Here is a 14,547-nt window from a genome sequence, read left to right on the forward strand (position 1 = left end):
ACAAGTGAAGCAAAGTGGGGTGAAAAGTTTGCAGTAGCAACAGAACACAGCTATGTTACACTCTTGGGACGTCTCCAGTCCAAACACACATGAGGCCCAAATGCCCTGTACATACTCTTGAGCTTGCCTGAGCTTTGCTTTGCCAGTTTGATGTGAACAACATGTCAGGAGACTTTACTTTCAGGGTGACCTCACTGAATGAGCAATGGCTGTGTGACTTTCAGAGCTGGAGCTGCTCTGTGAGAGAGAACGAGAGAATGGGAGCGACACTTCTGACTGACTGACAGACTGTGAGTCATGGGGGTGTTTTTTCCTGAGAGCAGAAAACACACGGGTCAGCCAGTGTTCTTATTAGGCCTGCGGACAAGTGCTGGGTAGATGGAGACAGAAAGAATGAGAGAGAGAGAGAGATAGAGAGATAGATAATGAGGGTACAAGTGAGGGAGGGAAGAGAGTGAGTATGTGAATTTGAGAGAGAGGGATAGTGTGTGTGTATGTGTGTGTGTGTGTGTGTGTGAGAGAGAGAGAGAGATAGAGAGAGAGTAAGAAACAGAGAAAGAGAGAGGTCTTTTGGGGTGAGGTGTAATTGGTAGGTAAAGAGCAGCACAGAGCCGAGCGGCATTAGACCCCAGTGGAAGTTGCTTTGCTTAGCTCAGAAGAGAGAAAAAGAAGAAGAAAAACCCTAAAGTAAGTTAGAGGAAAGACAAAAGCCAGCATGATGGAGGTTTTTAGTTAATAGACATGGAGACAGACTGACAGACTGACTGACAAGAAGGAAAGAGAGAGCAAGATAATGAAAGGGAAAGGGAAAGAAAAAGAAAGAGTGAAAGAAATTGTGCTTAAAAGACAGTCAACACGACTCCTGTGGATGTCAGGACAGTCTGTACTCATGACAGTGCAGAATAATAAGAGCAGCAGTAAGAGAGCCTTTTATACACACACACACACACACACACACACACACACACACACAGGTCTCTCAGTAGGATTAACAAAGATACAAGCATTGGTTTCACTGTGAGTAAATGTAAACAGCCCCAGTGTGTTTGTGGAAATCCAATTTTGAAGTGAAGCAGTGAGGAAATAGCTGCACTCCTGATAGAGATACAGCACACGGAAAATTCTGATAAGGGAGCTAAAAGGGTTAGACACACTGCTTAATGATTAACAGCATTATATGCAGATGCTTCATGGCTTTAAAGTGTGAAGACCATTAGTCAGAAGTGTTTGCTGTACTCTTTAAGGTCTTCCACCTCCTACAGAGAACATTTTCCAGCACACACTTAGGGGCTCGCAGACAGAGGTGTGTGCAGGACTTTTTTTTTTTTTTTCGTACCTCACTCGTTCCTTTAGTAATTCTGGCCAATCCCGCGGACACTCTTGACCAATCCTGCACACTCCAGCAGTTATATTTTTTGAACTCACATGCCATATTATTTAACTTATTTAATTACAAAATTAAATAACTTGGTTGGTACTGTTTCCTTGAAATATAGAGAATTAAGCGATTTAAACCAGAGCAATTATGAACAGGATGAAGCAGATGATGAAGATGAGGAAGAAATGCAGTAAACGTGTCTCCTAGAGCCACTTGACATGGCCATCCTTTGCCCTATAAGCTTCATATCTGCCTGCATGAGAGTAAAAACCTGCTACCACATCTTTTTTTTCGGGTCCTGGAGATCCCATACCTGATACTCACCTCTACTGGCAGACATAAGCTTGCACACACACACATACACACACACACACAAACAAGCAAACATGCACACACACACATGCAATCTAATACAAGCGGTAAACACATGCAAGCACACACATGCAAGCACACACATATGCTTGTCTTACTATCTGCGTGAGGACCCGCCACTGACATAATTATTAATGGAGATAATTAATGCTATGCTACATCTATCCCTAACCTTAATCTCAGTAATCAAAAAGAAATCTTTTGGATATTTTAGTTTTTAAAATAAAAGCTGCGGGGTTTTTTTTTTAACTCATGGGAACCTGTTAAATGTTCCCACAAGATCAAAACTGTCAGATATTCTGATTTTGTGGGTTGTGTGGTCCTCACCAGGACATAAAAACATACACACCCATACACAAACACACCCACATCCATTGTTTTGTAATTATCTAGAATAATACTGATCAAAATCTAGAAAAAATGTAATGTTACATTTCACAGAAAGCAACACTGCACAGAGTGCAAACAGCTCCTCAAGCACTGAGCGATTCACATTGATCATGGCAGCTTTAATTGTTCATAGGTCCTTTTAGTGTCTCTCTTTATCAACTGTGGCATGTTTTAGGTCTTTTCTACTGTTAAGTGCCTAATGAAAATGGAAATCAATGATGGCGCACTGCTTCATACAGGATTAGTCTGACAGATTTTAGTACAACCAAGAAATCACATGCACACAAAGAGATATGAATAAAAACATACAGATTCTTGGCACTCTATCCCTACATATTCCTGTTCATACCTGTTCATAAGGCTCTATAGAGGGACTTTCCCCTCTGTCTGCCTTCGTAAAGACTCACACATACAGTACACACTCCCCACAGAGAGCTGCCACCTGGAGCTTTCTCACTTTGTTTTTTGTTGCTGGTAAGCTACCAGAGGAATGACCGTGCAGTTGCTGGACTGTACCTGGAGATTTGGCACTCAACACTGACGTAATGGGTTGAAAATATGTATGTGCTTATTGGAGGGAGCAGTGTGTTCTCTCAATCGATCAGCTGTGTGAGAGAAAAGACCGCAGTACAACATCATGCCAAGTAACCTGGAACCACAAGATTAGCAGCAGAGAGCAAGCAAGGGAAGTAAACAACTGGGAGATTACAAAAGAGCTTTCAGACCTGCCGTTACAAGCCGACTCACACAACATCCACTACATCGTCTGGCTGAAAATCAGGATTATACTACATGATATTCAATTCATTTATTACAATTATTCACATGATTTAGATAGATAGATAGATAGATAGATAGATAGAGCCACATAGTTAAACAGCTGAAACTTATGAATGCAAGCTAGTGATTTAATGCACCACAGGCAATCTATATATATTTAACAATAAAAGCCACAGCTGATTATGTTTAATTAAAAATCATTAAAATATTATTAATTGTGCATCCATATTTCTTTTATTGCATATGTTATTCTACTTGAATTTAGGAACTATCTAATAGTACACTACAGTACAGGACTAAATAGGCACTAGCAAATCACATCAACCTGTGTGATGTATCTAATCTCTATTCCTGATCACCATCCACATTCATGTTCATGCATAATCTCAGCGAATGAGAGAAGTGCTTAACACCCCACTCAAACCTGCCCCATAATCCCAGAGTGAGTAACACAAATGGGAGTGTCACTGAGCAGCCGTGCACACAGGAAGCCTAAAGAACGCTTGTAGCTACACATTACCGCCATTCGGTATGATCACATTATCAATCATCTTCACAGCATGTGAAAGCTCACGGCCCCAGCGCTGCAAACCGAAGCCTGTGCTCCCTCTACCTTCAATAATAGTCTTGATTAAACAGCGGCCTCACAGAGCAACACACACACCATATGTACAGAAGTAACAATGTTACAAAAAGCTGGCGGCAACACACCCACTCCCCACACCCCAGGAGTACAGTATGATGTAGAATACATTCCTGGTAGGGTCTATAAAAATTATTGGCAGTTGTATTTCTATATTTCACGCCAGAAGAAGCCAGAAGAGATGCATATTTAATGACATTGAGGATTGTATTCACTGTAAATATCAGTCTTAATCTGTAAGAAAAGACAACATTTAACACTGTGTGTTAATTAATAGCATACATGTGTTATCTATGTGTTAACCGAATATTTAAATTTCGTTTGGGATTTCATAAGAGGAAAGCACATTATACTGTAAGAAAAAGTATTAGGTATTGACAAATGATTAATTTTTCAAATAGATCTTGACTCAATTATCGATGCAATTTTGAAAAATTTATAATTAATCAGTGCATAACACATTTTACTCATAATGTGCTCTTCTCTTATGAAATCCCCTTCTGAATTTAAATATTCAGTTAACACATAGGTAACACATCCTGGGGTCCTGAAGGTTTTCCCTCTTCTAACACACACATGTTAAGAGTCAGGGTACTTAACTGATTTGTTGTATCAGGTGTGTTAGAGTAGAGAAAACAAAAAATAGGATCATCAATGGGGGGGAAAAAAAAATCAACACTACTGCTTTCAGTAATGTTACTGCATGCTCTTTGCTATTAATTTTTCATTAATTATAGAATAAAAACAGTGTCTCACCCACCCATGGCCCATATTTCTGCCTTACAGATATGGATTGATGGCAAATTAAAAAAAAAAAAAAAAAAAGGATAAAGCATCTCTTAGTAAGATGGTGGGCCATCATGAGCCACCAGAACAGCCTAACCGAGCCACCAATTTTTTTCCTTTAATTTGTCATCACATCTGTATAGTATAATGGTTTTACTGTATTTTTTTTTTTTTTTGGTGAAGCAGTTGGGTCTACTTTTTTATCCCTCGACTTTACAGTATGGGGTTTGCTGGAGGACAATGGATAGTGACATGACCACTTTGGACATCAAAAGCACAGCGACTGCTGAAAGCACATCGATATGAGCACTACTAAAGCTTTCAGAAGACTCAACTGACCTTTTTCCCCTCCCTTTTTTTCCTTTGTTGTGTAGCTTTGTAAGAAATGCAGTATGTGCATTGTCTCCCTGTGTCTGTGTGGGTTTCCTCTGGGTTTCCTGGCTTCTTCTCACCGTCCAAAAACTGGCTACTCTAAATTGCCCCTAGGTGTGAATGAGTGTGCAAATGTGTGTGTACAGTGCCTGCCTCACACCCAGTGTTCCTGGGGTAGGCTCCAGATCCAACATGAAGAGGATAAAGCATTTACTAAAGCTGAATAAATGAATTAATTATTATGATCTATTATTATCTTATACATCTGAGAGTCCCTGGAGGAATAGTGGTTAGGCCACACCGCTGCGGCTTGGGTTTGATTCCTGGTCCAGGGAACCAACCTCACCCACTGGGGTTGCGTGCAACAGTGTGCTCTCAGTGTCCGTCCCACACCCAGATAAAATTGGGATGGGTTTTGTCAGGAAGGGCATCTGGCGTAAAAACTGTGCCAAATCCTGGACCAATAATCCGCTGTGGAGACCCCTAACAGGAGCAGCCAAAAGAGGAACAACAACAACAACATCTTATACATCTCTGTCTATCTGTGTGTGTGTCTCTCTCTCTCACAACCACACATATGTACACCTCGCATGTTTTTCAGAGGTGGGAGGAAACTGGAGATCCCGGATGAAACACAGGGAGTACACTTGAAACCCACCATCATTATCTGTAGTGGGAAGGTTTATCATAAACAATTTAGCATAAACTGTTTAGTATACTTGCATTATACTGATAATATTTAACCCCACACAGGTGTCAAACTGGAAGGCCACAGCTCTACAGATATTAGTGTTTTTCCCTTTTACACACCACTGACCCCCCCAAATGATTGAATCTGATGTGTAGAGGTAGAGGGAGGTAGAATATTACATTATACTATGCTATCCCCCTTCCAAACATGAACACGGCACCTAGATGTTATTCAGTGGATTCAGCAGTCTCAGGTAAACTGTAATTAAACACGGAAACATACACGTTGTCGCATATGCAAGCAACATTTCATGAGTCATAAAGCTCATAAAGTAGAGCTTCTGCTCCAACAATGCAGAGTTGAATGATGATTCTTTACTAAAACAATTTAAAGCAACCCTGAATATGTGTGCCTTTTGAATGCAAAACTAAGAAAGAATGCATCTTTTATGGAGGATCATCACATATTCTGTTACGAGCTCTGTCTGCAGCTACAGTGCACTGAGCATGCAGGTGCATGCTGTAAGATAACAATAACCAAAAATAGAGGTGCAACAGACATGTGAGTGGCCCTTCTGTGATATCCCTGCAGTTTATGTTAGTCACACAAGTCCCAGTAGTTCCATCACACCTCTCCAAATCCCAGGCCTGCTCTCTGGGGGACTCACCGCAGCAATAACATTCTGCTATTTCCATTCGTCTGCAGGGACTCGCCAGAGATTGTTAGATACATAGCTAGAGCTCTGTAAAATAGAGGACACGGTATGTACTGTATGAGAATTGAATTTTTTGCTTTGTATTGTCAGAACTTCCGTTGCAGACAGAAAGCTCCAGAATGTAAGAGGAATTTTCTAAAAAATTGCAAAGAAAGCTGTGAATATGGTGAAATTTAATTTGTTTAATTTTAGATTTATTTAAGACCAGCCAGAATTTTTCCAATCTTTATCTGTCCAGTTTTGGTGAACCTGTGCCCTCTGTAGCCTCAGATTCCTGTTCTTGACAGGAGTGGAATCCATTGTGGTCTTCTGCTGTTGTAGCCCATCCACCTCAGGGTTCAATATGTGGTGCATTCTGATATGCTTTTCTGCTCACCACAAACATGAAGAGTGGTTATTTGGGTTACTGTAGCCTTCCTGTCAGATCAAACCAATCTGATAATCCTCCTCTGACCTTTCTCATAAACAAGTTGTTTCCACCTGCAGCACTGCTGCTCACTGGATGCTTTTGTTTCTGTGTAAACTCTAGAGACTGTGTGTGAAAATCCCAGGATATCAGCAGTTTCTGGAATACTCAAACCAGCCCATCTGGCACCAACAACCATGCCAAGGTCAAAGTCACTGAGATCCCATTTTTCCACATTCTCTGTTTGATGTGAACATTGACTGAAGATCTTGACCTGCATTCGCATGATTTTATGCATTGTGCTGCTCCCACATGATTGGCTGATTAGATAATTGCATGAATGTGCAGGTGTGCAGGTGTTTCTAATAAATGGCTGATGAGTGTATAAACAAGCTTTAAAGGTTTTAGATAAAAAGTCAAGCAGATAATATCATTGCTAAAATGTTAGAAAGTATGGATTTTTAAGCTCTGGAAATTCAGTGAAATTCTCAAATGTAGTAAATCAATTTTGAAAATCCTAAATAGCTCTTCTGGTGCAAAATCACAATCACAAAAAATGACTGGAATAATCTTCCAGCCAATTGAAGAGATTTTGAAAATGAATGGCTTATTCTTTAAAAAAAAAAAAAGACATGAGTGTTAGACATGATTAGTTATATAGCATGTTTATAATGTTAAAATAATAGTTATAATTTATCAAAATAAGATAAGTAAAGTAAAAATGTCCTCAAATCTGCACAGGATAAAATCTGCTTTAAATCATCACACAGATCTTGCCAAAGGGGTTCATCCAACAGTGCTGATTTTCACCTGCTGCATTTTCTATCTTGCATTTTGAGATTCAGTCAACAGCCTCCTCAAATTGAGCTCATCAGCAGCACGAGAAGTGTGAAGACAACTGGGCTTTATGCTGTATGATGGGGTTCCAGTCCCCATTAACAGTGCTGTCTGCAGTAGCAACCTGACGCATCCAGCTGAGAGCTCATTTACAGTGCTAGGTGGATCTCGGAGAAATTAGAGTAGATTACAATATTAGTTTTATTATCAGGCTATTGCCATGGAAAGGGCTGAGGGTAGCAGGTTTCTCAGGGAGGTGTGAACCCTTGATATGATTAACATCCGTGATGGATGGGCTGTCCAAGAGCCCTCAATTAAGCAATAACAGCTCCAATGACAAAGAAAGTCAATCTGGCCACATAACTGCTGGGCTGCAGAGTCAGCTATCCACAGACTGATACGATCACCACCGCCTGGCGTGCGGTGGCAGCACGTGTTAGCACACAGGAGGGCAGTGAAACTCAGTTAACATGGCTGTGAATAATATAGTGCTGCAGGATGGGTGTATACCAGCATCACTATGTGAATAATGTCGTAATGCTTGAAATTCCTAAACATAATGGAGGAAAGATTTCATCTGAGGAGACAGAACACATTGTGAGACACTCGAGGAATGTAACTAAACCTGAACTTGAACTGAAGGAGAGTTTGTGGCCTTTGGTAGCATCAGGAGTTGTTGAAACAGCTGATTAGACAAACAGATGGGTTAGACAAACAGTGAATATGTCATCCTCTCCACCATATCATTTCAAATTCATTTACAGTTTTACAGAACGTTGTCTTGTTTCGCAATTTATCTAATCACATACTAACCTATAACTATTTCTCATATTTCACAGGAAAGTAGTTCTTAACTGCAAGAAGACTAAGCTCTATTTTGAACTTCATAATAACGCCACGGCAGCATAAAAACCAGCGAGCAACACAGGAAATGACACAGCCAAGATTATACAGAGATCCAGCATGAGTGCTGTCTGATTGCCTCATATTAACCCACATTTAGCCCAGTTGGCTTTAAAGCACATTCCTCAGCCGAGCCAAATCAACTAAATTATATCTTATCATATCAGAGCTCCAGATGAGTTGATTATATTTAAGAGCTTTTTTTTCATCTAACAGCTCATATGTTCTTATTTACGTTCTGTTCCTCCAACCATGCATAGTTCTCGGGAAAAAAGAATTAATCTCTATTTTTCTCTTGTCACTGCGCTGGTTCCCTCAAAGGAACAAATTTTGTACCTTTAGTATGTATAGCATATATCTTTTACCTAGACAGGTGTATGTGTACGTGCACCTTTAAAGCGTTATTATAAAAGATAATAATAGGCGGAACAGTTTGCTTAAAGGGAAACTCCACCCTGAAACACATTAAATATGTTTATACTGAACGATAAGTTATAACAGAGACTCAGCTTGGCACCATGACATTGATGGCGTGAAAATGTATTAGCATGAAAGTTTAGAATCGTTTCTGTTTGAGCATAATATTCAGATGAGTAGCAGAGAGCCAGACAGACTAAAGGATTAAAGTGCTGCTGCATTGCTCTATTTAAGCAGAAATGAAGGGCTAATTCCTACTGGCGCCACTATCAGCAGGTAGTCATACGCCATTGTGGGTCATGTAGGAAACTCTTAACTAAAGTGAAAACATGTTGATGAAAGAAGGTAAGATATAATAGCAAAATAAATCTTGAATGCCATTGAAGATTAAGCCATTTGTATATACAGGTTGTTCGGGGTGGATTTTCCCTTTAAATACCAATTATGTACCTTAAATCATTTTTGAAGGTACACTATTTTCCCCCCTACAGGTAAAAGATACATGCTTGAAGCCGCTGCCTCAGCAACAGGAAAAAAATTTCCCTCTGAGAATGTACAAGCATTTAAAAAAAAAAAAAAAAAAAGATGGATGTTGGCTGTATTTGCATAGACATGAAATTATGAGACCTACTTCATTTTACTAGCCAGTAGGGGGAGATGGTTCAGATGAGGCTCAGCCCTGTTTCACACACATTACATTCACATATGATTAGGGAGACTGGCCTCTTTAAAAAAAAAAAAAAAAAAAAGCCCTGTCTGCGCTGCTTCTATCCTGAACCACAAAAGCAACCTACATCAGCGGTAAAATCAACTCATTTGATCAGCGCAGACATGAAGGAAGCCTGCAGTTTCTTCACTCTGCGATGGAGCCGTTCCAGCTCCTCTGTCACTCAGAACGTTTTCATCCATTACATTAGCACATGTGGTTTGCAGTTTAGAAGTGCATGGCATGTTTGACAGGAACAGTTTCAATGACACCAGGCTCCTACTTTACAGTGCCACAAAGTTTCAAATCCAGAGACTAATCCTCTAATGTGGCTTATTTCTGCTCTGGAGGCGTGCCAGAAAAGCCCATCAACACGGCCTATCCTAAATCCTGTCTATTTTTTTTTAACTTCAGTGTCATAGCTGTCCTCATGTGGGAGGGTTTCATCCACTGATATAAATCTTCATTTGTAAGATGACAGCATAACAGGCCTTTACATAACCAACCTCCTTCAGTCCAATGTGAATTGTAGCTGCGCTTTTGCCAGCAGACAGGAATTTACTTGTTCCGAATGACCGAATGGGTGCAGAGATGCAAAAAGCTGGAACAGGAACATCTGAAGCTCATAATAAAGAGCTGAACTGCATTAAAACATAATACAAAAGAGTAAGCTCCAAGAACACCATAAAACTCAAAACTGCAAGAAGTTTCTGACACAGACATTTAGGAGAATTACAATTGAAAGTAATATTTTTCAAGGCTGTAAAGAGGATTTTTCAAAGCTGTAAAAACAAGTGCTACAATTATTTTCAAATTGTTATAATTATTATATATTAATTGTCAGGCCATGGTCTACACAAAGGTAAAGAAATACCTAATTGACGCAATCACAGATGCTTAATAATGTGGTTAATTATTAAAAGCCTCAAAATAATATTATGCTCTCTGAAGAGCAATAGGCTGCCCTCATGATCATCTCTTTAAATTGAGCAATAAACTAGCTGTGGTGTAACATGCTGAAACTAGTCACACCATACACGAAACTAAAATGATTAGACCTTGATTTCAAATTATTCCATTTCATTAACTCTACAGTAATTAGTTGCAACATCAGTATTAAATCAAATTGCAAGATTGGTAAGAAGTGAATTAAGTCTTAAAATCTACTAAGAGTAGGGAATATTTTTTCCCCCATAAGTCTCGTTTTATTCCTTTTATTTGTATTTGCAACCTTAATATTATTCCAGTACGTAATTACTTGTTTATGAATCTTACAATTACTTTAATACCTTTGGCACAAAAGGACAGTCATACAAAAACACAGTGGGAAGCTCTCACTTACTGGAGAGCCCGCTGGTCAGTTTTACTATATGGCAGAGTATTACAAACCAGTACTGCTCATTACTGAAATTGAAATTATGGCTAAGATAAATGCTTGGCTTATTGGGCAGCCCTAGAATTTTACTGAAATCACTTCCCACTGCAGCAGCCATGCATCTGGGTAACCTTAACTCCTTCATAATTTTTTTTTTTTTTTTTAGAAATGCATAGGTATAATCTCATATACACCATTATCCTAAATTGTATTACACATTTTTATTAAGTGGTGCTCGTCCCAGTCCAACATGGTGATGGTGACACATGCAGCACATCTCAGGCATTTCTGTCTAAACTTTCTACACAAAAAGGTATAAAAGTAAGTATAAAACTTTAAAAGATTATACAGTACAAAAGATATCGTATACAGTAACATCATAACGTATAACTTCAGACCTAAACTTCATAATTGCTGTATGTTAGAAATGGTATTTTTAATCATTTTGGACATCAGGGCTTTTTTTTTTTTTTTTTTTAAAGGTTTTATAATTTATGCATGGGTTAAAACAGGTTTCAGTGAGTGAAGCCCATATTCATATTCAGTGTGAATCATCAGTAAATCTCATAGCACTACTCATCATCTCTACTGAAGATATACAAGTCTTTAGAGCCTTTAGAGACTGGCTACCTATGAATGAAACAGCAGGTGACTCTCTGATGGAGTTATGTATAATTTATCTCTAAATAAGTTACAATTGTAAAATGATTTAGTTTTACTTTAACTGTGTGTGACTTAACTCACCAGTACAGAAGAACCAAGAAGAGCAGGAAAAGGCCAAGGGACACGGAGAATCCACTTGGCTCAGCACCGAACATCATCAGCATGTCTGTGACCAAATACAAAAAAATGTGTGATACACAACCCCCCAAGAACTTGCAGTAATAAACAAATATTAACGAAAATAAACTACAGTGCTCTTAAAAATGATTTCAATGAAAACAGCAGATACGAGCTGCTTTGGACTTACCAGGATGCAGCACAAACTGAATGAATTGTAATAGACAGTACTAAACAGCTCTGATCAATGTTTTGGCTTTAGTTACCACCCTTCACTTACTTTTCTACTGTTTACACAAAACTGTTAATGGTTAATCAGAGGAAAATGTAAGTCAGAGGACAATGCAATCCAAAGTGCAAAGACAATCTCACCATAGTGCTTCTATCCATTAAAACTGCATTTGAATCAGGGACATTATCAGGGATTTTGTTGTGTTCCTACTTATTAATGTAATAAATTCAATCGATTTCCTCAAGCATCGTCCACATGAATCTACTGTAAACAACCCACATTTAAAGACACATAATTCAGAGATGTGTCGAAAGTGTGGAACTGTTACAGCATCATTAGAATAGAAACACAAACAGAATTCACACAGATTACTGAGCAAAGTTGGAAATGTTTGGCTGTAAGAAGGCAGAGTACGCTATTAGCTCAGATTCATGTTCAGAACTGAAGTTAAACAAGTTCAGCAACACATCCATAAATAAACATATAATGAAGGAACTAAAACGATAAAGTATCATTATCCTAAACCTGCATGAACACATGCCTCAGCACAAAGAACGTATTCAACGTGCAAACCCCCACCATGATCATACAGTATATAATATTACTGAGGGACAGAGTTGTGGTTACCCAGTTGCATAAGTAAATTATGGTTCCTGGCACTTCTTCAGCTTGTTCCTATCCTCCTGAGACACAGACAATGCTGTTGGGTGGGTTTTTCATTTCTACTTGATATCTGTATCTAGTAGCACCTGGCCAATGCAGGTTGTAAAAATGTTCTCTTGTGAGTACCTACGTTCTCATGAGGGTGTAGTGCTTAGTGTTAGGAGAACCCTTATAGTACCACCATGCAATAGATCCATCTGATTTCAATCTTCATGAATCCATTCTGGAGGCTTAAAGTTTATATGGCTGTATGCAGAACTCAACAAGAAGCACTATTTTAAGAGTGGAGTTAAAAGTGTAGTTTTATGGTTTAATTAAATTCTTCACAGCAAGCTAGGGGATGGTGTTGCACAGTAAAGAATTATTAAACAAAAGCCACTTCAAAGAAACATCTGGATAGAGTAGTCTGTTTAAATAATGGCAAATACTTTAGCAAAACACATCTGGCTTGGTTTTCCAGACACTTAGCCGGATATAGGCATACAATTAGAGATACATACAGACAAGAGACTAATTAAAGGAAAAACCAACATAAAGTGTCTTAGAAAGGTGTTGGGCCACCACAAGCTGCCAGAACAGCATCACTGTGCTCCTTGGCACAGATTAAACAAGTCTCTGGAACTGTACTGGAGGAATGAGCACCATTCTTCCAAAAGATATTCCCTTAGTTGTTTTGATGAAGGTGGTGGTGGACAGTGCTGTCTAACATGTCACTCCAAAATCTCCCATAGGTGTTCATTTGGGTTGAGATGTGGTGACTGTGACAGCCATAGCATATATCATTTTCATCTTCATCACTGTTGCTGGGGTTTTTAATCACCTTAGTGCCACTGTTGGGTTAAGAAACAACCCACTACCCAAAAAAAGATCCAGCTAACGGTGGTGCTGTGATTAGAAACTGACCCTTACACTGATGAAGGGTTAGAAGACTACCAGATTAACAATCTGTGCACAGGAAATTATGAGCATAGGAACAGACAGACTGCAGTCATAATTGTAGTTACAAACTGACCTACACTACCAGTCATAAGTCCGCTCATAGAAGTGATTCTTCATTTTAGAATAATAATGAAGACATTAACGCTATGAAATAACACCTATGGAATTATGCAGTGACCAGGAAAAGTGTTCTTCCCAAATGAGCCGAGCTCCTCACTGCTTTTCATCCATCCATCCATCTTGTGTACCGCTTATCCTACACAGGGCTGCCAGGAGCCTGGAGCCTATCCCTGGGGACTTGGGGCACCAGGCAGGGGGGGTGCCAACCCATAGAAGGGCACACGCACACACACACACACACACCCACACACACACCATTTACTCACTATGGACAATTTCGAGATGCCAGTCAGCCTACAGGGCATGTTTTGGACTGGCGAGGAAACCGGAGTACCCGGAGAAAACCCCCAAAGCACAGGGAGAACATGCTCACTGCTTCTCCTAAGATCTAAATGAAAACTTCTGGTTTCGGAAAACAATTTAATTCTAAGAAAAACTACATATTAAAAACACATTTAGACTCAGAAATACATCTCTGAATGGCCATTAACTATATTTTTGTGCTAGAAACAAATAGTTATCTTTACAGATATGTCTTTAACACCATTCAAATTATATGTTCAATCTAGTGTGTCCAGACTGCATATGACATGATATGATATGGTAGATGTACCTGATAAAATCAAGCTAGGTTTAACTAAGGAAAGCCTCATAAAACCCAAATTTAACATTTCAAGCTCGGGTCTGTAATAATTGTTGAAGCCTGCCAAAAACTGTGTGAATAATTAGTGGTCATAGTTTTCTGGTTACTGGGCATGCGCGTTTCTCCATTTATAATTGGTCAGACCAAATAAACACGCTGGCCCCTACATTCGTGCAGTAGATAGGGCAAAACATCATCACTTCCACACTTCAGTTAGTGCACTGTATGGGGAAGTGGAAGTCGTTTAGGATTCGCTCTACGGTTTAGTTCCCCTGAAGTTTAGCCAAAAGTTTATACTATTACAGTTTATTTCCATTACAGTTCATAAATATTCTTCTCGGTTGGGATGTAATAGCTGAAATGAAGTATATGTTAGTAATGTATTAAACAGAATGGTGA

At 39.2% G+C, this 14,547-nt stretch overlaps 1 protein-coding gene across 2 annotated transcripts in view; it reads right to left on the reverse strand.

The window, feature by feature from the left end:
- Nucleotides 1-14,547, reverse strand: part of tbxas1 (thromboxane A synthase 1 (platelet)) — a 64,678-nt gene that overhangs the window by 49,064 nt on the left and 1,067 nt on the right. Inside the window, exons 1-2 of one of the 2 annotated variants that reach the window (XM_026927328.3) lie at nt 11,742-11,813; nt 11,516-11,600 (exon numbers count right to left, since the gene is read on the reverse strand). In XM_026927328.3, the coding sequence (XP_026783129.1) occupies nt 11,516-11,598 (83 nt within the window). In that variant the 5' untranslated portion in view covers nt 11,599-11,600; nt 11,742-11,813. Of the gene's footprint in view, nt 1-11,515; nt 11,601-11,741; nt 11,814-14,547 lie in introns of those variants that run through there. The other variant, XM_026927329.3, reaches the window with a different exon arrangement.

Source organism: Pangasianodon hypophthalmus, chromosome 6 (assembly GCF_027358585.1).
Source record: "Pangasianodon hypophthalmus isolate fPanHyp1 chromosome 6, fPanHyp1.pri, whole genome shotgun sequence".
Classification (NCBI taxonomy): Eukaryota; Metazoa; Chordata; class Actinopteri; order Siluriformes; family Pangasiidae; genus Pangasianodon; species Pangasianodon hypophthalmus.